This window comes from Eurypyga helias, unplaced genomic scaffold (genome assembly GCF_000690775.1).
Source record: "Eurypyga helias isolate BGI_N326 unplaced genomic scaffold, ASM69077v1 scaffold7361, whole genome shotgun sequence".
In the NCBI taxonomy this organism is placed as follows: Eukaryota; Metazoa; Chordata; class Aves; order Eurypygiformes; family Eurypygidae; genus Eurypyga; species Eurypyga helias.
Window position 1 is genome coordinate 49,467 of NW_010231871.1, and position 25,531 is coordinate 74,997.

Genomic DNA, 25,531 nt, shown 5'->3' on the forward strand with positions numbered 1-25,531 from the left:
GAAAATCCATCATAAAAATACTGGTAGGAAACTGGTTAATACCAGCCTAATGTAGTTAAACAGATTATTTTAAGAGTACACACCTCTGCAACCCCTTTATATCACCTGGACTACCCAGTCCTTTGAACCAGTATTATGCTGCCAAGAGGGGAATATTCAAAATCCTTTGCATGCAAAAAGTAAAAGTTATCACAACTTGTCAGAAGGTGTTGAAACAGAGAGATGATTGCAAAATCAGCCTGATCTTTATTCAGTATTGTGCTCACCTCTGATAGCAGATAACACTACTGTGCCCCTGCTTGTCTGAATCTGTTTACAGCTGCTCTCTGCAGTTCACGTCGGGTGTGCATTCACATCTCCTCGTGTTTGCCACTGCCAGCGCAAAGCTGAGTACTGCAGGAATACCCTTTATCATCTTGGCGAATAATGCATTGTAACTCATTACAAAGCTGTTAGAAGTGACCTAAAATTTATCTGTTCTAATTAGTATAATGTAACTATTGACCTCATTAGACTGACTGAACTCACAAAAAATAGTTCCAGTAATAAGAAGCAAAATGCAATGGTGCTTGGTGTATATACTATATATATATACTGTATATACTCAATCATGCTTGATGTATCTCGATACTTGAGTATCTTGCTCAGGCAGAAGGCAGTCAAGCAGTGTGCAGACCTGAGCTGCTAACTCATCCAGGCTGGCCTTTTTTTATTGAATGGGAGCTGAAGTCAATCCATTATTTTGAAGTCTTGGCTGTATCTGATCCGGAAAGGAACTGCTTCCTGCCTGCCATCCCACAAAGTATCCCTAGCTACTGCTCTTAAATCCTGACCTCCTCCCGTGCCAGCCCACGTAGCCCACGTCCTGCTGGCAGCTGTATGGCAGCACCATGTTGCAGTCTTGTCCCCTGCATTGCTTGAGGTGTCACCGTGCACAGCTCAAGGTGTCACCCTGCACGGCTCGACATGTCACCCTGCACTGCTCCAGGTGTCATCCTGCACTGCTTTCAGTTGCTTTGATGCTCCATGCATGGACCAGTGCAAGTCAGACCTCTCCTGCGTGAGGGACTCCCCTTGCAGTACTGGGAGATGGGGGGGGAGTTCACACATCCCTCATGAGGTGGGGCTGCAGGGTCCCTCCTGCGGGACCCCTCTCCATGACCTGGCTCAAGTATCAGCCATGAGTCTCTCTGTACCTCGTTGTGTGCGTTGCTGTCTGCGCTGAGTTCTGTAAGCCTGGAATTTTATGGGATGGAAGGGGCAGAAGCACGCAGGACTTCTCCCGATGCGGTACAGCCCAACACGCTCCCTCTGCCTTCCCTTGCCCGTGCCCAGATTGGCATTGGGGCTGCCGAGGGGAGGAGATGGGAACAGAGTCCAACCTCACAGAGTCTGCTCCTATCCCATAACCCATAAGTCTTGTCTTAACAGGCGGTTTGGTATGAGCAAGTTTGAGGTGGTTCATCACTACCCAAACTAGTTGACAAATATGTACTGACCTCCAGCCAAGATAAACTGCAGTCACGATATCAGATGTGGTAATGCTGCCCCTTGCCTGACTGTGAAATTCAAGACCATGGAAATGAAAATGAATGCTTTTTTCTTCATTTTGAGGTGAATAAGGGCCGAGGCTTTGTGGTTGTGATCAACATTGCTGTGGCAATTAGATGATGTGCAAGGTGAGAGGGTGCTGGCTCTGCGGTCATCCTGGTCTTCCTGGGGCTTGGTGCCAGCGTGGATGCTAAAGCTCACCCAGGGGATCTCAGTGCAGAGCACCAGTCGGATTTTCATGCAGTTACCTGTGGTTTGCAACGCGGAGCTATAAACAAGTCCGTAGAGACAGAGGCGTTTGTAGGTGGATGGAAAATGGGGTGCTACTACACGTCTCTGCCTCTTTGGACTTGGCTTTTACTTAGCTTTCAACCTCCTCTAAAATTTATTTATCTCAGTGAAGGGTGCCTGTCGTTTCTTCGTACGGTTGGAAGGATGTGGTGCTACAGCGTTTCTTATTTTTCGTGGAGCTCATGTGAAGACCTGTGTCCATCAAGGAGCTCATGGTCCATGTACCAGTTGCCTTGAGCGGACACAGGCACGCACTGTGCCATGCCATCCCGTGCTGCACGTATAGCTTGGCCTTTGGGACTGTGTCATGCTGGGGGTACCCTTAGCCGGCTAATCTCATGGAAAAACCTGGAGGTGGCACCTACTTAGAATCATAGAATGGTTACGGTTGGAAGGGACCTTAAAGATCATCTAGTTCCACCCCCCCTGCCATGGGCAGGGACACCTTCCACTAGACCAGGTTGCTCAAAGCCTCATCCAGCCTGGCCTTGAAGACATCCAGGGATGGGGCATCCACAGCTTCTCTGTCCAACCTGTCCCAGTGCCTCACCACCCTCTCTGTGAAGAATTTCTTCCTGATATCTAATCTACACCTCCCTGATTTCAATTTATACCCATCACCCCTTGTCCTATCACTACAGGCTCTTGTAAAAAGTCCTCTCCCAGCACCCTTGTAGCCCCTTCAGATACTGGAAAGCTGCAATGAGGTCTCCCCGGAGCCTCCTCTTCTCCAGGCTGAACAAGCCCAATTCTCGCAGCCTTTCGTCATAGGAGAGGTGCTCCAGCCCTCTGATCATCTTCGTGGCCTCCTCTGGACTCGCTCCAAGTGGTCAGTATCCTTCTGAGATATGCCTACTTGGCACCAAGAGCACGACCTTGCCTTTATCTCGAAGTGAAGCAACATACTTTTATATAAACATCCAATTGAAAATCCTAAAAGCTCTAAAGATGACAGTGCGGTTGAACCTCGCCTCTGATGGGAGGTTTGAGCAGCGGGGTTCCAGCGTCAGAAGAATTTTGTATCTTGCTGCTGCCTTTTCTGGGATCTTAATGTAGTTACCTTTCTTGAGAGTATTTGGCTTTCTTTTTTTGGGGGATGCAGAAAGAACAAGCAAACTTGCTGCAGAGCCATAGTCCACCCATATTTTGGAATATAATTAGAGATTTTGTAGAGGAAAATCTGTTTCTTAAATATAGGCCCATCCAGTTAGACCACCATTAATGCTGCTCATCATTAAGTCTTAGTGTAATATTGTGCTGTGTGGGAAGGAATTCCAGGATGAGTTTATTTTTTACCTGCAGTGGTTGATTTACAATGAATTATAGGAGCAGAGTTCAAATGTTTGCTGATTATTGCTGAGCTGGACTACTATCAGGCAGTTTTAAAAATAAAACTAGCAATTCTAAGAGTATCATTGAAGTTCCATAACCAGAACCCTGTTTGACCTTTCAGCAAATTTACCGGATTTCCTAAACTGACTTGGTCGCAGCTTAATGGGGCTGTTGACCTCTCCTTGCTGGTTCTCCTTTTCGTGAGGCTCTTCGTGTTGTGTTGCGGTGCTCAAGATTTTTGAGTGTCTTCTTAGGAGGAAACAATGGGAAACTTAAAAGTGCCAGGTAGCAAGGAGCCTGTGGGAAACAAAAATTGCTATGAAAAAGCTAAATGAGCCACAAAACGCGTCAAACGTGTTGTGCTTGCAGAAAGATGTCTGGGCTATGCAGCATCTATTCCGTTCCTCACAGAAGTTCAGTCTTTAGAAACTAGGGAGGAATGGGAGGCAAGATTGGCTGTCCTTTTTCAGAACTTCCCCGGGGTCAGTTTTGCCTGGACCTGGTCCTTTGTGCAGGCTTGTGGGTTCCTACACTAACGATAACCTCAGCTGGGCTGCAGTGGGGTCTTCGAGAGTTTCCTTTCGAGGAGACGCAAAAGCACTTGGCAGTTATGACCAGATGTGACTCTGCTGTGTATCTAGTACTAAGTAAATACCTGACAGGTGGGTTTTTTTGTTTTCTTTTGCAGGAAGAAGTCGTTCCTATTTTCAGCTCTGTATGCTGCCTTTATATTTGGTGGTCGGCACCTAATGAACAAACGAGCAAAATTTGAACTGAGGAAACCACTAGTGCTCTGGTCCCTGAGCCTTGCCGTCTTCAGGTAGGCATTTCTTCACACCAACTCCCTTTGACAGTAGTCCATGAAGAGGGTTTGGGGTTCTTCACGTACAGCAGCACTGCTCATGCGACAGCGAGCTCGCCCAGAAATGGCATTCCATTAGTTCTGCTATTCAGGGTTGTGTCCTGATCCACTCCTCACCGTTGAAATGGTCCCCTTTGACTTGCCAGATCATACGGCATTTGGAGAGGAGAGAAATCAATAACCTTCTTGAAGAACGAAGGTGAAAATAAAGTGAGGACATGAGGAAAAGCCCTTATCATTGCAATAAATTTACTGTGCAAGCTACAAATGGAAATAAACACATGAACGTGTTAGTCTTGTTCTCACTTAGTAGCTAGTATTACATTTATGTGGGTGCGTATATGGACTATTTAGTCAAAACTCATCTCCAGGTAAACCTAAAGTCACTGCTTTGGTGACAGATAAATTAGGCCACTGTAATTGACATCAGAATCTGTCTTCTGGTTATTCCATCTCAAAGACCTTGTGAATGTAGCAAAAGGGTGGCTCCACGAGGAAAGGCTGTTTTTTAATGATGCCCACGATGGCCAAAAATGATGTTTTTAATGAACGCTGTGTGTTGACTTTGTATCATCAAGCATGGGGAAAGTCAGGTTCAGATTCTTGATAGTTGCTGAAGTCAGGAGTAAAACTAACCAACCTGAATTCCACTTTATCTGCTAATTTTTAATGGGAAGTTTGCTTTCTTGCGTGGCTTTTCCTTTTCTCCTGCAAAGTTGTTGTATCACATTGACACTTTCTAAAACTCTGGCACGGGAAAACAAATTGTATTTCTAAGCTGTCTCGTCCAGCTGGGACATGCCAACAGAAGAATTTTAGGTTGGCTTGATTTTCATAGTTGGTAGATACCTTTTAAAAAATATCCTAGTGCTGACAAAACTTTGAGCAGGCTGGATAACAGTTCTAGCACTGTGAAAGTTCATCATTTTCCTCTGGTGGCGTTTGGCGCTGTACTTTGGGCTGTGTGTCTAACATAGTTTTTGCTGTCAGGGTCCTGTAAGCAATTGTTGTTGTTTGTTCCAGAAATGGTTGACTTTCAGCAGCTGTTGAATTGGTTCCTCGATGGCATGTCGTTTGTGGATCAGTTTGTAAAGTTGATTTGTAGCCAGCAGGATCCCAAAATGCACGTTCCAATTACACTTCCTTAATGAATGTAGCCACTAGAAACTAGCTGACCTCGTAAAGCATTTGTAGTTTAATTCCCAGTTCAAAGGGGGGAAGCATGATTTCAGAACCATCATTTGGACACCATCCTTTGCAGGTGTCTAAGATGAATTTTAAAATCACATTAATTTGAGATGGGTCTGTGGCTGACATTCACAGTGTGGGGCTTTTAAGCTATTTCACTAATTAATTTCCTCCCAGAATCATAAGCAATGCGCCCATAGACGAATAGAAGAACACGCTACGCTGTGAAAGTGCCGTCTATGTGGACTTTGATAGCAACACGTTTGCTACTTGCTAATTGGAATTTCTCATCATAATTGTAAGAAATAGCTAACCCATGGCCAGTGTGAGCTGCTGAGTGATGCTAAGTGAAAGCTAAAATGTGGACCTCATGCTTTTGAAGCAACAAGTTGCCAGGTTGAGCCTGCCACAGAGACCACCTCTTGCCGTGCCCCACAGAGCAGGCACTTGAGGTGTGAGCTCTGCTTGTGCAGGCGGGACACAGTGGCCAAAAGGACACGGTTTGAGGGATTCACCACTGCAGGGTTTCCTTCCTCCATTCCCCAAACTAGCACCGTTCCAGGACAAGCATTCCCCCAACACTGCAGAACTTACACTTTCCTCTGCATGTCAGGAAATCATGGAATCAGAGAATCCCCAAATGGTTTGGGTTGGAAGGGACCTTAAAGATCATCCAGTTCCAACCCCCCTGCCATGGGCAGGGACACCTTCCACTAGACCAGGTTGCTCCAAGACTCGTCCAGCCTGGCCTTGGACACTTCCAGGGATGGGGCATCCACAGCTTCTCTGGGCAACCTGTCCCAGGGCCACCCCACCCTCTCCAGGAAGAATTCATTCCCTATGTCCAATGTAAATCTGCCCTCTTTCAATTTAACCCCCTGGCCCTGTCACTCCCTGACCTTGTAAAAAGTCCCCCCCGGCTTCCTTGTAGCCCCCCCAGACACTGGAAGGCTGCAATAAGGTCTCCCTAGAGCCTGCCCTTCTCCAGGCTGAACCCCCCAACTCTCCCAGCCTGTCCCCATGGCAGAGGGGCTCCAGCCCTCGGAGCATCTCCGTGGCCTCCTGTGGAGTCACTCCAGTGGAATGAGATGGCAGGATGGAGAGAAGGGGATGAACAGGAGTGTGAGATGGGTGGACTACACAGCAGCACCGAGCATTTAAGCTGTTGGATTTGCTAGTGGGAACCAGCTGATTGTGAAAATTATGTGGCTGTGGTTTGAAAGCTTTGATCTTCTGAGTAGTACGCAGAAGAGTGAAGTTAGGAAAGGAGAAAAATGACCCAAAATGTTTGCAGTAAGACAGAACATGAAACCTCTGTAGCTTCCACAGTAACATGCAGTCCCACCTAAACCGAGCCCAAATGCAAAGCTCTGGACTGCTTGCCTAGAAACAGAGGAAATGCAGAATATCCATTAAAACCTGAGACAAAGACTTCTTATAGAAGGTGTTAACTGGAACATTAATTTCCTGATGTTTCACCACCACTGTCCTTTCCAGGGCCATCGGTCTCTCCCAGCCTTATTGACTCTCTCAGCAAGCTGTGCTAGGTTTTGAATGCTGCAAACTTTCCCAGTAACTTGGGTATGGTTTTTTTCTGGCTCCTCGCATAACTAGGTGTTTAATTGACATGTGCTTGGCCTGAAAGAGAGTTCTGCTTCCTCTGAAGGTTATTTCAGATAGATTTAGATGCCAGCATTGTGGCTGTAGACTTAGTATGGATCAGGGAAAATGCTCCTTAGCTTTAAAAAGACTGTTTTTGGCTTTTTGGGGTGTTAAAATGCTGTAACTTCTACAATACCTTGCAGAAATTCTAAGTAATGTATTTGCCATGAGGGGTTGTACTGAGGAAGGAAAAACCTGCCTGGAGAGCCCTAGGAATTCTGCCTCAAGGTCAGTGTGAGGCTTTTTTCCAGAGTCCTTGTTTATCTCCCTTCGAGCACTCCTACCACTTTACCTGCTTCGAACATCCTCAGAAATAGTAACACTTAGCAGAGGCTGGAAAGACGTGTTTTGGGCTTAAAAAAAAACCAAGGGAAATTGCCTGCCAGGCAATGACATGGTCCTTCTTCAGAATGCATCCTATACGCCTCGCTCTTGCCAAGATCATTTAAATGTGGTAGCAGCTACAGTAGGAAACTTGCCACGCTTATAAATAAACAAAACAACTACACCACCCTACTGAGCTTGCAGAGCATTCAGGAGCTCGGACAAGAGAGTTTTGTGTCAACACAAGCAGCCAGCGGGATGTCTGGGGCAGAAAAGCAGCTTTATTTCCCTTTGGAAGCATTGACTGGCTTTGAACATTTTGTCTCTGGAATAAGGTTACCACTTCTCAGTGAAAAATTGTCGGAGCGATGACAGTAAATCTTGCTTTTCACTTGGAAACCACGGTCAAAACATGATCTTCTGAAGTCTTTTGCTGAGAAACTACTTTGGGATATTTTTCTAGGGTTGTTGTTTTCACCTCCCTAGCAGGTTTGTTGACTTGTTTCAAGCACTGAAGATTTATTGTGGTCTGAAATGTTTTCAGTCTTTTGCGTTGGTTTGTTTTCTACACTTTTAATTAAGTGTTTTGGTTTCTACACTTTAATTAAGTGTTTTTGCCCAGCCTGGTAATGTACTGAGGTCCTGGGGAAGCAGCTCTGTGCTGCTTTGTGTCAATGGGAATGCACTGGTGGGAAGCTGACACAAAAGTCCATTTTTCAGTCTCCTAAGACCCCAAGGAAACTGTACTGATTCACCTACACATCAAAGTGACAGCCCTGTGTTTCTGAATATTTCCTGGGGTTAAAAATCTGCAAGAACACATTGAATCCAAATTGCTAGTTTTATATTCATGCCACTTTGAACACAAAGTTAGGGTCATTCATTTAATTTTTTACTTGGTGTGTATCAAAAGTGTCACGCTGGCACCTCTAGGAATCAGCAAAGCTGAGACCAGGACTCTCACAGACGGATACAAAGTCATTAATTCATGTTTTCATTACAGCTCAGCTGGGTTTTTGTCACTCCTCTTACAGGCCGTAGAGTCTGTGTACGGGTAGCATCGCTATCAAGGAGCTTTAATGTGCGTTTGATCGCCTCGTCTTCACACAAGACAGCGGCATGGCTCGGTTTTCACTTGCTCTCCATCCTTAAGGGGCTGCCAACACAAGTCTCAGGGTTGAGGCACTAACTACTAATAGCAACAGGTTGTCTTCCCTAGGGAATACTGTCACATCAGGGGCCTTTAGTGACAGGACAAGGGGGAATGACTTTAAATTGAAAGTGGGAAGGTTTAGATTAGGTATCAGGAAAGAATTCTTCCCGGAGAGGGTGGGGAGCACTGGGACAGGTTGCCCAGAGAAGCTGTGGATGCCCCATCCCTGGGAGTGTCCAAGGCCAGGCTGGATGAGGCTTGGAGCAACCTGGTCTAGTGGAAGGTGTCCCTGGCCATGGTAGCAGGGGTGGAACTAGGTGGTCTGTAAGCTCTCTTCCAACCCAAACCATGCTGTGATTCTGTGATCAGTATGGGTAAAGAAGCTAAAACGTCCAACGTGATGCAGTTGTTTGTAGGCAGAGGCTAAGCCCGACCGTGACTAGTGGAGTGAGAGGAGGGATTTCTCTTTGCCTGGCCAACCCACACAACCGTGATGCAGTTGTCATCACCTGACAGCACGTAGATCCCAACCCAAATTCAGCTATGCTTTGTAGCAGCGGTGGAAGTCAGTTGATGCCAAAACAGCGTTTCCAAATGTCTTTCTTTCTGGGAAACACTTTCTCTCAAAGCAGTAAAAACGGTATCAATCGTAGCTGAAAGGTCACTAGCTGCTTGCCACAAGGCCGAGCGGAGCCTCCAAAGTGAAGTATCCCAACAGCAACAGGTCTTATGTTTGAAAGACAAACCCAAGAAGGCTCACGGGAAGAAGGTGACTCACTTGGCTTTTATGAGGCTGGTGTAATTGATTTGTTACTTGAAGCACATCAGCAATTTGTAGAAGGGTTTGCACTTGTCCTGCGGAGAGCTCCTGACAAGGCAGTCTGAAACACGTCTTGATGTGAGGAACTCAGTCCTGAGATGAACTGAATGGAAAAAACTAAAGTTTAAAGAAAAGGTTTTGATTGCTTGGATTTGTGACTCCGGAATACATTGTAGTTATCATGCTTATAAGTAGGAAAATTGATGAAAAATTATTCAAATTTACGTCCTATCTCAAGAGCTGCCATTCACAGATCCTTGCCATGGAGATTGAAACACAACTTAATATCATATGTTGCTGAGCAACCCATCAAAATCTTAAATATTCTGAAATTTTAGAAAGGTCCTGACAGTATATTCAAAGAGAAAATCAATTACTGGAAAGCGCAATATTTGCCTAATAACATTAAAATTAAAAAGCAGCATTTAAGGTGAACTAATAATCTTCTCTCTTATAAATTTAAAAGCAAATTAATTCCATGTGAAACATTCCCTATATTTGTAAAGCATTAATGTATATTCTCAGTAAGACATTTCCCAGAACCCAAATTAGTAAAATGCTTAATAGATACCTACCTAACAATTTATTTCTATAGGACCATGTTCATCTTTATGGATACTTCCATGATTTTCTTATAAAACAAACATGATTTTCTTATATAACAAACATTGGAAACATCTTTTTAATTACCATGTTGGAGCAACGGTTGGGTGAACAGTAGGGATTCAGAGTGATTGTAGAGAAAACAAACATCCTTTGGACAATTAGTTTAAGAGGCAAAATGTCTTTTCTGTAGGGTGAACTGTAATCCCAATAGGCACAAACAGTGCTATGTAAGGTGAATTCGTACACTGCAAAACAAATGCTACCTGGCATTGAAAAACCAGTGTGGAGGTGATAAAGATATATAGAATACATCTTTATATAGATATATAGAATAAGAGCAATAAGCGCTGTCAAGCAGACGTATCTCCAACATGTACTTTATTTGTAAGGAAGAGCATCCCATGACAAATACCTTTATTCCCAGAATTGTAATTGATGCCATGTGACAAAGTGCTGTGCCTATCCTCCTCTGAAATCTCTCATCTTCATTTACTGCTGTGGGCACCGTTCTGCCCGTCAAAGTAATTCGAAATGTAAACCAGGTTTAATGTTTTTACCTAATCAGGCCCAATTAAAAGTAAAACAAGGATTCACTGTGAGATCTGGCTGATGCTACTTTACAGGAGATATGGATAGGACTGGCTACAAATTCCTACAAAAATCTCTTTTCATGCCTAAGCTGGGCCTCTTTTCTTTGAAAACTTCTTTTTTTCTCTCTGACTGCTTGCTTGTTTGTCTTTATCCCTGGAAAACTGAGCAAAGTGACTTCATTATTTGGAAAGCAGCTGTTGTGCTCGTTGCACCCCTGTTCCCTCCCCACTCTCACAGTCAACTGAGTGTTGAGGCTCAGTTTGTCACCTTGAATTACACCTTCCTCGTGAGATCACCCTGTCCCAGCCCGTGGGAGCCCTCGCCTGAATGTCGTGCTCCAGGCAGAGCCCACTGGGAGTGAGACTTTTCCTCTCTCGTTTTAAATGGGGAGCAGACCGAGAAGTGTATTTGAGGAATACCAAACATCTGTCTGGTGGCTTAAGAAGGGAATTGCGCTAGAGAGAAAGTAGGCAATTCATTCAGAAGAAATCAAACCTCCCATCTGTTCCCCTGTAGTGGCACTTCTGCATTTTACTCAGCCTTCCGTGGTTCCTGTGCCTGGTGAAAGGTCCTCCCCCACGCAGAAATCCCTGGGGAGCAGAAATCTCCGTCTCTTTTTCTTCTGAGTAAGTCTCCAACAGCTTGTGCTTGTTGGAGACGGTGGGAATAAAACATGGACCTGTCAAATCCAACGCTGCGTCCGCGGGCGAGCGTGTTAACTAACCGCCAGACCGGGCAGCGCTCACACGCGGGCTCGCGCGCGGGTGTCGAGCCGTGGGTTACCGAAGTCAACCGCTTTGCCCTGAGTTTCACCTCTGAACAAACGTCCATCCTGTGCATCTTCCCTAGGCACAGGATCCTTCCGCATCTTCCCTAGGCTGCTGAACAAATAAAATATGGTTGTTACTGACCAGCTCTAGGCAAATCCCTGAGATCTGGACTTCTCCAGATGCTTGCAGGAGTACTGCTGTGGGAAAGACAGAGGGGAAAAAGGAACATCGGTGGCTCCAGGCCTGTAATTACCATTAAATTTATGGATCTGTGGGTTTAAATTGAAAGAGGGAAGATTTACATTAGATATCAGGAAGAAATTCTTCCTGGAGAGGGTAGGGAGCCCTGGGACAGGTTGCCCAGAGAAGCTGTGGATGCCCCATCCCTGGGAGTGTCCAAGGCCAGGCTGGATGAGGCTTGGAGCACCCTGGTCTAGTGGAAGGTGTCCCTGCCCATGGCGGGGGGGTGGGACTCGATGGGCTTTGAGTTCCATTCCAACACAAACCATTCTGGCATTCTGTGATCTGAGCAGCTCATTACAGCTGTATTATCACTTTTAGCTTCTTTAAGCCTTCTTTATTCTGTCAAATGCTAGTCTTTTCCTGTACCTCAGATTTTGCTTACTTTGTTATCTGCCTGTTTTACAGCTTTAGTGATGGCTGGCTCCATTGGTTGGCTTGATTCTCTGCTAAATCTTTTACTTTATTACTTTTTGGCTTTATTTGCCTAGGATAATCTCAAACTCCTGAATACATACATTTCAATGCTAGACATGACAGTTACTCTACATTTGATCCTGTAAGTATCCTTAATTTATCCTGTAGAAATAGATACGCCACTTTTTTTTTTTTATTATCATTTAAATCACTGCAATATTACAGTTATTCTAAAAGTTCCTTGAGATAATGTTGGATGCTGAGAATAATTTCAGTGGTGACACAGGAACAAGCGCAAATGCCCCTGAAGCATTCATTAAGGATTTCTTAAGAGGTACACTGTGCTCATGAATCCTCATGGGCTACTTTAGCAGTCCTGAGATGGATTTCCTTAATTCTTACGAGGTTTCACACCAAATACAGGGCTTAAGTTGAAAATGGATTTTTTCTTTTTTTTCCCCTTTTTTTTTTTTATTTTTAGTAATTTAGCCACAGTCCAAACTTGCTGAAATAATAAATATCTAAGAACTAAGGAATGCTTCTTGACAGAAAAATATCTCACCGAGTATACAGCCTTCACAGGGTGCCAGGGATCTTCAGCTGCAACGAGAAGTCCAATTATTGCTTAGTGATGGAAGAGTGAGTTATTGCTCGAGCAATAACAGCTTTCATCAAGAAATATCGTGCCTGCAAGTTCCTGCTCTCCCTGTGCCAGATAGTCAGTGAGCAGCGTCAGGTAACAGCACATCAAGGAGCGCTGGACCGGATGATAGGTAATTACTGTTGATTAGCTTGTAACTGACTCTTTGGAAGTCAGATGAGATGCAGGGATGCGTGGGCAGAACTGTAAAAACGATTTTTCATTCATGGAAACAGAACAGTTACCTGTTTTTTCAGCAGTTGTATGGTTACACGGGTGTCCCTGTAAGCAACTTGAGCCACTCTCTCGTGTTCCTAGGGTAATGATTGAATGCAACTGCCCTTCAGCCTGACCATTGCTCCCTGTCTGTCCCTACCAAAACCCAACAGACCTTGTACAGCCACTGAGTGCGCTGTGTAAGACTCTCCACGCGACTATAACCCTTCTTACCTCCACCAATTATCTTCTTCTCTGTTGGAAAGACTTCTTATAGGAATCCAGCCCTGGCATTTCTTTGCTAGGCTTTCTAAGCGGTGCAGGTTCTTCCACTGGCTGATGGAGCTTTGCTTTATTGATTATTTTTGTACTCTGCTCCTCAGGATTGTCTGGGGGGAAAAAAAAAATATATATATATATAGCTAATCCCAAGCATAAGGAAGGCAGGTCTGGAGGATCAAATTGCATTTCCTGGAGAGGGAATTCAGGCTCCAGGAGGAGGGACTGGAAGACGGTAGCTGTGGTAGATTGATTTTTATCCACACATATAAATAAGCCTTCCGAGCAGTAGTCGCAGCAATTGGCAGAAGTGTTGAGCTTGCCACTTTAGCAAGGGAGAGTCAGATGGATTTGACTCTGCTGTGGTGTTAACGTGATTAAAATCTCCAGATGACAGTGTCCATTGATCCGGAGCCCTGCGGAGATGTCACTGTTTGGGTATGCTTAATAAGGTCCCTGGGGAGGGAAGGAAATATGTTAAGCCTGGTGTGCTTCCCAGGTTTGTCAATAAAAAGGACAAAGAAATGGTTTTGGGAGCCAGGTGAGTTGTGACTAGGAAGACTGCCGACAAGAGGGAAGGGGTGAAGGGAGTGGCCCCACGTCGAGGGATTTATTGCCGAGGAGAAGAAAAAAGACTGATGCAAGGAACACAGTATCTGCCCTCACTTGAAAACCACAGAGCGGGCTGTCACTTTAATATACCTCATTTCCTTCCCCAAAATTTATCACACGGGAAAGTAATAACCACCCAGGCATGTATGCATATGCTTATGGGTACATAAACCTGCACGAATGATGTATTATTTCTTAGAGCCATGTGAAATATTTGCACAATTTTGAAATCAATCTGAGCTGGCCTGGCTTGAGGTTTTGGTCCCAACTGCAAACCCAAGTGATTTGCATTGAAAAGTTTGCTGGAGAGACATCTGGATCAGATACAGGGGAAAGGTCTGAAAAGCAGGGCTTTGCATGTTTGGTTTAGTGATGGGAGGTGTTTTTAGGCATGGAAGGGGAATTCTCTCACATTTTGCTTTGGGATTTTGATAGGACTGAACTCAAACCTCAAACTATGCGTTAACTTAATGCAAAGAAGAATCTTCTGCCAAAAGGAGTGATAAAAACTGCAAAGATCAGCGCAGCTTGTGCTCACACGCATGGTCCTGAGACCCAGAGCACCCCATTGTGAAACCCTTCCAGTACTGCCAGGTACCTGGTACCACCAGGTTTCAGGGAAGGTGAGAAAAACACGTGTTATTCCTCATCTTCCCCTTTTCTTACCTTTTTCTGTTCATTTCACCCTGATGGGACTCCATCACCATCAAGGAGAACAAGGGAAGGGCTCTGCGGGTGAGCCACAAGACCCATCGGTTCTTCTCGGTCAGGAGACGGGAACAAGCTCCATTCTCAGCCACAGCCTGAGTGAGTCAGCCCTGGGATTTTCTGTCACCCTCTAACGCAGCTGTATTTTAAACAAGACCCAGCAGAGAGATGCAAGTCTTAAATGCCTTTTCAGTGGCTTCCAGAGCAGAGGAGCTGCTCGGAACACACGGAACGTTTTCAAATATTGTGTTCCCTCAGCTGGAAAGGTGAAATTGCAAGTGGGAAGAAAAAGCATTAGTCATTTCAAGCTTTCAGGGAGTTTGGGAAGATAAAAACGTGTCTTAGTCTAGAGCATTTGTGCAAATTGTGCTCTTAATTACAATAGTTTAGTCGTTACGAAGAATACAGATACCCTGTGGCCTTTCAGACACTGGGGCTGAAGAGGATGAGTTTTGTGTTCTTTGTAAAGAGCGAGATTAACGTAAGCGCTCTCAAAGACTGCTTTGCTAATTTTTGTAAACATGTTTTTACAGGTGTTCAGTTACCACAGGCAAAAGGTATTTCATGGGACCAAGGTGCTTTTTCCATATTTTTTTCTTGTTCCTGCCCATTGTAAAAGCATAAATAATGGTCCTGAATAATTTTAGCAATGGGCCGGGCCTTGGAGGGCACAGGTACAAGGGACTTACTGTGCTTTCAGTTAACTGCTGGCAACTGAATTGTGGTAACTGAGCACGTGGTTGTCTGAATGGTCACAAAGGGGTAAAATATGGTAGCACAAGCCTCCTTCTCTGATTTTAATAATATTAAGTTTTACACTGAAATTGTCATAGGCAGAAAATAGTTACCGTAGTTGATCAGCTGCAGAGAGGACTCGGTAACATGTTTTTAGATCTGTGCCCAAAGTTAGATTTGTTAAAGGAAAATATGGGAAAACGATAGCCAGTGTGATATTTTTCCCAGTGAAATGCAAACAGTACAGAGCAGGAAGGACTACAGCTCAGGTGCACTGCAACATCATGATAGTCCTAAACCCCAAACATACAAAAACTCAAGCATTGCTGTCCTCTGCAAGACTGACTTAGGAATAATGAGATTTTTCATTTCACAGTGAGAGTTTAAGGTTCTGGTTTTGTCTGTCATTGACTCACTGGTTGTTATGCCTTCAGGATTTTCCCTTGCAAATACCCTCAGTTGATAGAAGTACAAAAATACAGGTTTTAAGACCATTCAGCAGCAACTGATTCTATGGGCAGTTCATTTTAAAAGGGAAAACAGGGAAAGCAAGAGTCTGACTGTCTGTGGAAGGCACGTCTTGCTCTTACCTGGTCTTCTGGCTCAGTGAGGAAGTTTTCAGCTGTTTGTGTTTCTAGGACAGCACAGCTTTCTCAACTCACACTGTATCTCTTCGTGCATCACTTGGTATTTTTAGGTCTTGAAAGCATGCTGCCAAAATACCAGATGTGCAAACAATGAAAATGCGTTGTTAAGAGGTGCAACAACAGCTTTTATGTCTCTAAACTATTTATTTTTAAAGACAGTGGTGTACCGTGGATAATTAAGAGGGAGAGTTTAGGATTTGAGGGTTTAGAGTTAATTTCAAAAGTGAAAAGAAAGCCTATAGTAGGTCAAGGGACTGAAGAAAGTTCCTCCTGCTGGAATGTGTTTGCTGTTAATTCAGTAATACTGTTCTCACTGATACAGAGCGAGGTCACACCTCCTTTTGCTTACATCAAATGGACCTCCTGTGTAGGGCACCGAGTCACAGCACGTGATGTTGCACATCATTTCTCATCCTGGCTCAGACACAGGTTTTTGACAGGAGACTTAAATTTCGGTTTGCCTCGCCCCTCTCTCTTTGAAATTAGTCTTATGCTTGACCATTTTACACGGCTGTCACAAGAGTAAGGCCAATAAAGACTGTGAAATATTCACACATCCAATGCTAAGGGCCTTGGAGATGCCAAGGGAACAGAAGAAGTCTGAAGGAAGTTAGGGCTGAGCCTGAAGAGACCCCAGTTTAGGAATAGCTTTGTACTTAGCAGCTCCTCACCCAGGGAGGTCTGACCTAAAGCGGTTGCTGGCCTGAATATCCTCGAGTTGTTGGTAATTCCAGGACAGATAAGGCTGGAGGCGGTAGCTCACTTGGCTGTTGAAAAGCAAAGACCAAAATTTTGGTATGGCAACAGGAATGTCAGCTCTGTGCAGAGAACTGAAATGTCCTTTTCATCCCAAAGGGATTTAATGAGTGGATGGGGTCTTCCAGGGAGATATCCGGATCAGTTTTGGGAGATGTAATAGGAAAGTGCTTTACAGGTAGTTTATAAGAACGGTCTTTCTGCAGGACTGGGTCTCCCTCTTTCCATCACTAACCTTGGCGTTGCTTGAAAGCACTTCAGAAATGCTGCAGGGTGGTGAAACAACAGCCTAATTACAATAATTTGCTTTGCCATTTCTTATAAAAATAACAGTTAGGCTAAGTTCATCAGCTGTAATTTGAACAAGTGTTTCTCTAGGATTTCAAGGTAACTCACTATTAAGAAGTCCTCTCAAGTGCTCACAAAATGCCTCATAGGTGTTAAATTTAGAGTGAAGAGAGACCAAATACATAGTCAGTACTATTCTTTTTCCAACTTTTTTATCACTGAGATGAATATCGTATCGCTGTGTATCCTTCACTGACCAAGAGACTGACTGAAATAATTTGGAAAATGTAACTCTCAATTCCACAAACCCAGAAAATATTTTTCATAACCAGGTGCAGACTTGCAAAGCTGGTTCTTCTAGTCTTTGAGATGCAGACCAGAGCAGAGAATTTTCACTCTGTGCTTATCGCAGCCCTAAAAGCCTTTATGAAATGGTGCTATATACGTATTTTTTATTTTTTTTTTAAATGTGGAAGTTGCATTCCCTGCTCAATCCCACAGTGTTAATCCTGGACCAGGATTTCCAGAGGTGTTGGGAGCCAAGTGCAGTGATGGGTCTGCATATAAAGCAGCCCTGGCCAAAAAGGGCAGTGTCCTGGCTGGCAGGAGGTTCTGAGCCTGCTGCGGTGGCAGCTGGGGATGAACTGAAGTCTTGAGCTACCTGCTGCCCTCTCAGGCTTTTGGGATACAAGAACTTCACTCCCTCCTGGTAAGTAGGTTGGAGGGAACAGAAAGCTTTAACGCCTGCATTGTCTTCCCGTCGGCTGTATCCCCCAGCCCTCTGCTCCTAACCCATGCATGGGATGGGTTTTGAGGCCCTTGTTTGAAAAGAAGTTCGTGAGGGAAGAGTATTGGTTTTTCTTTTACTCGTGGACATGTTTAGATCATATTATGGGCAGTAAAATATCAATTGGGCATTAATCTACCAGAGAAGTCACTGCCTGGAGGGAGAATGTAGGACATTTTGAGTCTGAACAGATGAAAAAGCTGCATTACCCGGTGCAGTTTGTTTCTGATCAGTCTCTCCAGTTGCAAAAGGCTGTAATTGTACAGTAATTCACTGCCACCTTATTTCTGAAATCCCTGCAGATGATTCCCACCAGACAGACTGCTTCGGTAAGCAGTTCATTTCAATACCTCACAAAAGCTACAGCAGAGAGCAGGGCGAGGACAAAACGAAGCAGAAGTGATTTACTGAGCAAGCAGTGTCATCACTCTGCTGCACATCATGCCTTTGCGAGATAGAAATTTGTCGCTTCATCTTACCTTACAGAACAAACAAGATTAAGTGGCGGAGGCACAAAAAGCTGTCCCGGCTCTCTGGGCCCAAGGCACATTTGCAGACGTGTATTAGGGCCTTTCCTGTGCTTGTTGGCAGGATGGTGTTTTGGCATGCAGCACATCTCATCAACAACTACCTGCTTTAGGTGATTGAATCTGGTACTGCCAGTGTGACATCCTCCTGATTTAAAGCCTTCCCTTGTGAATTATGCGAAAACGTAACTTGGTTTTTACCGATAAAAAATTCAGATTAGTCTGACTCATGCCGAGTAGAGCAGGAGCTGGAGTCACTTCTGGAACTGGAGGAAGCCACCGTGATGCAAAACTGTAGGGAAGTGAGTGTGAGTGTGAGTATGTATGTGTGTGTGTGTGCACTCCAAGGAGAGCTCTGCAGCAGTTGCTAGACAGAAAACCAAGAAGACTGTTATAATCTTAAGGACAGGAAAGTGAAACTCGGTAATTCCCACAGAGCAAATACTCTTTGGCTCCATTATCAATCCAGATTAAATCCCTGGGTCTCCACACTCAATCACTTACAGTGAAGTCAACGCTTGCCTGCTGCTCGAACAAGCGCTCTTATCTGACTTTGTGTTCAGGGCACAGAATTCTCTTTGGTTTTAAAATTTTAATAATAAATTATATTTTAGAAAACCAATACAGCTTCTGTGCAAGGAAAGGCGTATTGCTTGCAGCTATTTGATTTTATAATTTAGAATTTCCTTTTTTTTCCTCATTTTAATGTCAGCGCTGAGGTATTTGCTAATGGGAGAACCAGTGTATCATTAGAAATTCTGCCTGATCTTCCTCCACCCAGTCTTGCCACCACCCAAAACAAAGGAGCAAGCAGCAGCCTGCCCTGGCTGGCTTGAGGAGTTCACCGAGGAAGCGATCAGATCACATCTCGGTTAGGATCTCCTGTCTTCCTGGGAGTGAGAAATGCAATTCCTGAGAAAAAAAAAAAATAAAAGGGCATGTGTTAAATGCCAGAGAGAAGACACAGAACGAGTTTCAAAACTCCTGCAGGCTTTGGCACTGTCTGCGGTTAAAAGGACCAGTGCCTGAAAGACGTGAGAAAAGCACGTTGAGAGTATTTTGGGAACAGCCCTGCATGGGGAGGATGCAGTAGGGCTGCGTGGATGCTGAGAACACTGCACTCTCCTTCTGCATGCAGGGGTGGATGAATGTGAGAGACACCAGCGGCTCTTTTGCCTAATTCTGGGAATATGCAATGATTTGGGCAGTGCTGATGGGAAACCCAGACTCAGCTGAACCCCTTCAGTACACCTGGACCACAGTACGCCGGGACCTGACCCTTCTCCCGGGTGTGATGTGGCTGTAGGGTCCCATCTCTGGTGCCACTGGCAGTGCCCGAAGGGCACCGGGCAGCATGGTTCTCCCTTGGTTGTGGACAGGGGAGAGCAAGGTGCAGTGCTCCTTAGCAGCAGGCAGGTCTGACTGGGTATGTCAAGGCTGCAGATCTGGAAATCTAAATTCTTCAGGTGAAACCCGTAAAAACTTAGGTCAGCAGTTCTACGCTCAGCAAGCTTACTTGAACCATTTAATCTGACCAAGTGCTGTTAAAACTGCCATAGACCTCAGCTTTTGAGACTGCCTTGGTTTGTAAACCACATTTTTTAAAGAATACAAACTTCACAAGACAAGGATGAGTAACCAAATCTACAGCTTCAGATGGACTGTTCCCTATTTCACAAACTTGGCATAAACAGGAGCTTGCACAGCCCGGGTGTGCGTACAGACGAGTCTTTAGATGTCTTTAGGTGTCAAAGACACCAAGGCAGAGCAGGAACCAGGCGGTTCATGGGTAGGACAGGGGCACAAGGAAGTTACAGGGGCGATAAGACAGAGCTGGGTAGAGACAGAGGGACACAGGATGTAGGCATAAAGTAAGATATACTCAATTCCAAAGGAGATTTGGGCTTTTTTTTTTTGGTTCATTTCTCTGAAAGCTGCTTGTTTCACCCGGTATTCAATCACGGCTTTGGAAGGGCCGACAAGCTACAATGGGCAAGCATGTTCCTGCCATAAAACAGGGAGTTCCTCGTGCCGATCACCTCATGGCTGAGACAGAAGCCTTTCTTCCTTACATCAGCTGGATGTCTTTTGTTATCTGAACCCATCCCCTCTCTAATTGCACTAATTAATGCCACTGCAAATCTCTTGATGTTTCTCATGTACAGAACACTGTTACCTTGCATCTCACTTTGATGAGGGTGAACCTGCTGTTTACGACTCGATTCCTCTGTTAGCAATGACCTGTTAAGGGATGAAGCCGGCACATGCACCAAAACACCAACCCTGATGGAGACCCCCCACCGAAATCTGGGCACCCTGCTTGGGTTTCTCTGCTCTCAGCTGCTGTGGGTGTAACAAGCACAGGGAGAGACAAGAGAAAACTGCGGAAGTCAGAAAAGGGAATTGGTCCTGATTGTGTTGATGACAGCTCTTTATCAACTCCTTCCTTCCTTCCAGCCCTCGGCATCCAAACTCTGCGTGTTGGCTTCAGCTGAAGCAGATGGCTCCCACTGCTCCTGAAACTGGAGGATTATTCCTGTAGTAATGAAATAAAAACCATTGATGTTGCCATTCCAGGCTTCGACCAGGGAAGATGGCTGCGGTCCAGTTTACAAATCCGAGTCCAGAATGACTTCCTAGAAGCCAGCAGAGTTGTTCCAGCTTTACGGCTCTCTCAAACGTACCATTTCAGCACGTTTATGCCCTTTTTCTCGTAACGATGTGAAGTGATGGCATGCATCCACTCAACTTTCTTCATTTTCTCTTTTTCTTTTAAAGTATATTCGGTGCTGTTCGAACTGGTGCTTATATGCTGTACATTTTGATGACCAAAGGCCTGAAGCAGTCAGTGTGTGACCAGAGTTTCTACATTGGACCTGTCAGCAAATTCTGGGCATATGCATTTGTGCTAAGCAAAGCACCCGAACTAGGTGAGTACCCTCCCTCCCTTTCTCTCACCATGCGTACTTAGAGCAGAAATGTCTCCGTAGGAAGCACAGGAAGGGTCTGGGCACTGTCAAAACCTCGTTTTAGCCTTAGAAAAACATGAGCAAAAGAAAAACCCCAACCCCAAACTCCACATGGTTTAGTCTCTAGAGATTAAAAGCAGCTTGGCTGCAGTTAGAGCAGTGTGCAGCTGAACAAGACCATTCCCACCCCAGGAATAAACCGCCGTGATTATACACAGCAGGGCAAGAGGTAAGAGCCATCTGGCCCATACGTCTTCCTCAGCTACTCGTAGGCAAATATGAGTAGCATAATCGATGGTCACTCATGTCCTGAGTACTGGAGGGAAGGGTGGGCTACAGCAGCTCTGTCAGCAAGAAGCTTTGAGTCAGGTTCTTCCTCCATTCTGCAACATTCGTCCTTAAATACACGTGTAGGCGTACAATTATGAACGCTAACGTGCGTCCTCCCTAAACACTGAAAGCTGTTGCTGTCTGCTTCCTCCAAATAGAAACTGATTTCCCATAATATCCCTCGCTTTTCCAGTCCTGATTCTTGTAAACTCCTGTCTCTGGTAGTTTTTTTGGTAAGAATACTTACGATAACCAGTCTGCATGTGTTCTCATCCTGTGGCTTATTAATGCAGGAAAGGATTTTTTTTAATGGGAAGGAGAAGGCAGTGATTTAGCAGCCCTCCAGCTTTCATTTCGGAGGAGCCTCAAAGGGCTGCAGCACTCGCTGTGTTCAGGTGTACAGCAAAAAAATAATAAGTCTTCACCTTTCAGCAGAGGATTTGATTCAGCAAATTACAGGGCAGCAATTCATCAGCATAAAAACTGGAAAGAGACACCGGTTGCCTTGCTGTGTCATAATCCCTTGGTTTCCTGCTGCTTAAATTACTGCAAAACCACGGAAATTTACTTGTTAAAGCTGGAAGAAAAAAAAAGGCAGCTAGAGCTGCGCAGCAACAATAAATTGAACATGTGATTGCTTATTAAAATATGAGTCAGCATCTTGCAGCTAATGAAGTAAATAGTAGCATTATGGCTTATTACAGGCCTTGTGCAGACAGTGCAGTTTTGGTTCCACCTCTCACTATTATTCCTGATTTGGATTTCCTGGGACACGTATATGTAGAAATAAGTCCCCAGGTTCAAATCGCAGGGATCTTTATGGAAATGCTGTGTCTACAACATGAGAAAACAAGGAGCAAATGTATATCTAATTGAGATGCTCAGTGTAATCATGAGATCGAGAAAACAAGGAGCAGATGTATATCTGAGATGCTCAGTGTAATCATGAGATGCAGAAGGAAGAAAAAAGCAGGAAAGAAGAATAAAATTTACTTTTCTACAATAGCAACATGAATTTACAGAAAAGGATGGTCATTTCAACATAAACCCAGTTTCTTTCTAGAAGCATTTTTTCCCTGGCAATTACATACCTTTCCATGTTGTATGTATGCAATAGCTTTTTGCATAGGAGCTCGAAGGCTCTGCTGTGTTTATGGAGGTTCAGTTTGCAGGTAGGCGTTGGAATCGGAGGGCACTGTGCTGCTTCTCCAGGATTTCTGCTCGCTGTCGAGCTGCATTTCTCGTCTGGTCTCTGTACATAATGGACAGTCTTACAGTCAGAGACGATACACGTGTATCCACACCTCAGACTTTCACGGATTGTGTTTGTGGCAAAGGGCTACCAAGCAAACCTGTGGAATTTTTAAACAGGGTTGTACACAAAGGAGCGTGTGGGTAGGTTGGTTTCCTGAAGATTGCGTAGAGATTAGGAGCCAAGCTGGCTCTTAGATCAGACTCTCAGGTCTAGGGCTGAGGTGGTTTCCACGCTCCGTATACTCCAGCAGCGGCGAGGGCGGAGCGCACTGCAGTAATTATGGAATTGCTCAATATGTTTCTCATCTCCTCCCCTCCTTTTTTTTCCCTTTTTTTTTTGTTTTGTTCTGTTACAGGTGATACAATATTCATTATTCTTAGGAAACAGAAGCTCATCTTCTTACACTGGTACCATCACATTACCGTGTTACTTTATTCTTGGTATTCCTACAAGGACATGGTGGCTGGCGGTGGCTGGTTCATGACCATGAACTATGGAGTGCACGCCGTTATGTACTCTTACTATGCCTTGCGGGCTGCTGGCTTCAGAGTCTCACGCAAGTTTGCCATGTTCATCACCTTGTCGCAGATCACTCAGATGTTGATCGGCTGCGTGGTTAACTACCTGGTCTTCTCCTGGATGCAGCAGGGCCAGTGCCATTCCCACGTGCAGAACATCATCTGGTCCTCTCTCATGTACCTCAGCTACTTTGTGCTCTTCTGCCATTTTTTCTTTGAGGCCTATATCGGCAAAACCAGAAAAGAAAGGAAGGTTGACTAGGGGTAGAAACGAGAAGCCATAGCTCAGGGTCATCAAGAAAACAACAAAATTATAAGAAAATGGCACAAGGAAACACATATTTGTATGGTGCAGGTAAAACTTGGCAGCTTAGGGAAAGTTAGCTTGGTTTAACCCAGTAAGTTTATGATCCTATCATGGTGAGGACTCACTGAATTCTACTCTATCTCAAAGGACTGCTGATGAAAGACAACTTCCTTCTTGTACCTGTCTGCTCTAGAAAAGAAAGGAGAAAAGAAAGAAGAGGAAGAAAAAAAAAAAAGGAAAGGAAAAAAGAAAAAAAGAGAAGAAAAGGCATGATGTTGAGGGGAAAAAAAGTACATTAAATAAGAGCGCGTTTCCCCAGGGTGGAGGAGAGACTTTTATTTAAAAACCCACAAAGTTTCTAAATCCTGTCTAATAATTTTTCAGCGCTAAACTTGAACAAAACAAAGCAGAAAGGTGACAAAAAGAAATTAAAAAATCTGTCTTCGATAACAGTATGATTACAAAATTAAAATGTTTTCCGTAGAAGGTTGGTACCTCTAGCCAAAATGAAAGCCCAGAGGATGTTTCCTGCCTGGGAAGAGGCTGAACTCCACACTCTGGTCGTGGATGGTGAAGAGAAGAGGTTGGTTTCTCCGCGACGTACTCTGCCAGGGGAGCAGCGCTGGGACGCAGTCGCCTCCCCCAGAAGGCGGGAAGGAGCAGTACTTTTACAAGAGTTTAATGTGAAAAGATGCACTGTTGCAATACATATCTCAGAGAGTGCATTTTCCAAGTGCATTTTTCCGTTAAAGGCAAGGAAATTTTTGCAGCAGAATAAGTCATAGAGGGTTAAATAAATCAGTATTTGCTAAATCACCAGGGGCTAATAGCAGAGGGATGTTCGGGAAGGAGAGGGAGACCACTCCCCTCATGTGATTTTTAGGAATTACCTGTTAATCTCAATTAACCCGCAGCAACACTGAATTAAATGGGGGAAATCGGAAGAAATCCTAGGTAGCGAGAGGAGAGTGATGTATCTGCCCACTGTTTTCGGAACAGAGCCCTGTGGTAGGATATTCTGTATTTTTTGTGGACACGAGGATACCTGCCTGGCTGGGAAGAGGTGGCAGGACTGGGTGACACTGGGTAACACTGTGCTTCTGCGTCTGCCTCCTGGGCAGCGCGGAGATGTTCAAAGTGCCCTCCTCTGGTCATGTGGAGATACTACTACAAAACATACTTGGAATAGGTTTTTCTTGGATTTGTATAGGGAAAAAAAAAAAAATAGTCTAAAAGGAGTAGTTTTGCTGCAACAGCTTAACTCTAAAGTCCAGAGAGAATTATCCTGCGTTAAATATATGTCTCTCTCCGCAGCATCTGTACTGTAACATCAGACTGACCACTTAAGAAGACAGGCTTGCTTCTCTGAAGTCAGCAAGGGAGAGGAGGAGACACCTATTTCACTCTGAACCTTAGAGAGGTAGTTGAGAACAGCCATATTCTTTCAAAGACAAGTAGGTTGCATCATCTGTGATATTCCAGTCCTTACAAAGCCAAATAAAACGTGTAATAAACGTTCCTAGTATTTCAAAGACACAAGTATGTAAACTTGATGTTAAATGTGTTAATGTAGTATTCTAAATTGTATCAGTTAGGTAGTTTAACTAAACAATTAGAAGAACTAGATCAACAAAATAGGGACTGCTGTTCTGCGTAGGATATACACACACCTATAACTACACCCATATACACATTCTGTGAATTGTCAACAAGAAAAAAAAAGCCCAGTGGCAGAGAATCACGTTTCCTGGCTAATGCGAAAGATTGTCATTAACTTTCTCGCTTTAATTTCAGATTGTACAGTACAAAGGGGTTATCTTTTTTTTTTGATTGTTTTTAATTCTGATTTTTAGCTTTAATTGTGCTGTCATTCATGAAGCAGAGCTGCTTTAGTATCCTGTTACGAGATGACAAGGGCTTTCGGTGTCTCATTATATACAAAAGAAAAACAAATAAAGTTACATTCCGTGTTACGTGAATGGTCTTACAAATCAAAAAGCCTTTGCGGGCTAAAATCATAACGAGCAGAAAATGAGTTTACATTTGTGTTATTTAAGTTATTGATGTGCTGACGTTATTTTATGGTACACAGCAAATAGCAAAATGTGATATGCAGTAATGAAGCTATGATATTCATTAATAGGACTACT

General features: G+C 44.3%; 1 protein-coding gene across 1 annotated transcript in view; it reads left to right on the plus strand.

Moving 5' to 3' along the window:
- LOC104516803 (elongation of very long chain fatty acids protein 6-like) overlaps window positions 1-23,606 on the plus strand; it is a 67,355-nt gene extending 43,749 nt beyond the window's left edge. Inside the window, exons 5-7 of the mRNA XM_010161250.1 lie at window positions 3,863-3,994; window positions 20,781-20,932; window positions 22,912-23,606. Of these exons, the coding sequence (XP_010159552.1) occupies window positions 3,863-3,994; window positions 20,781-20,932; window positions 22,912-23,336 (709 nt within the window). The 3' untranslated portion in view covers window positions 23,337-23,606. The remainder of the gene's footprint in view (window positions 1-3,862; window positions 3,995-20,780; window positions 20,933-22,911) is intronic.
- Window positions 23,607-25,531: the final 1,925 nt, after the last annotated feature.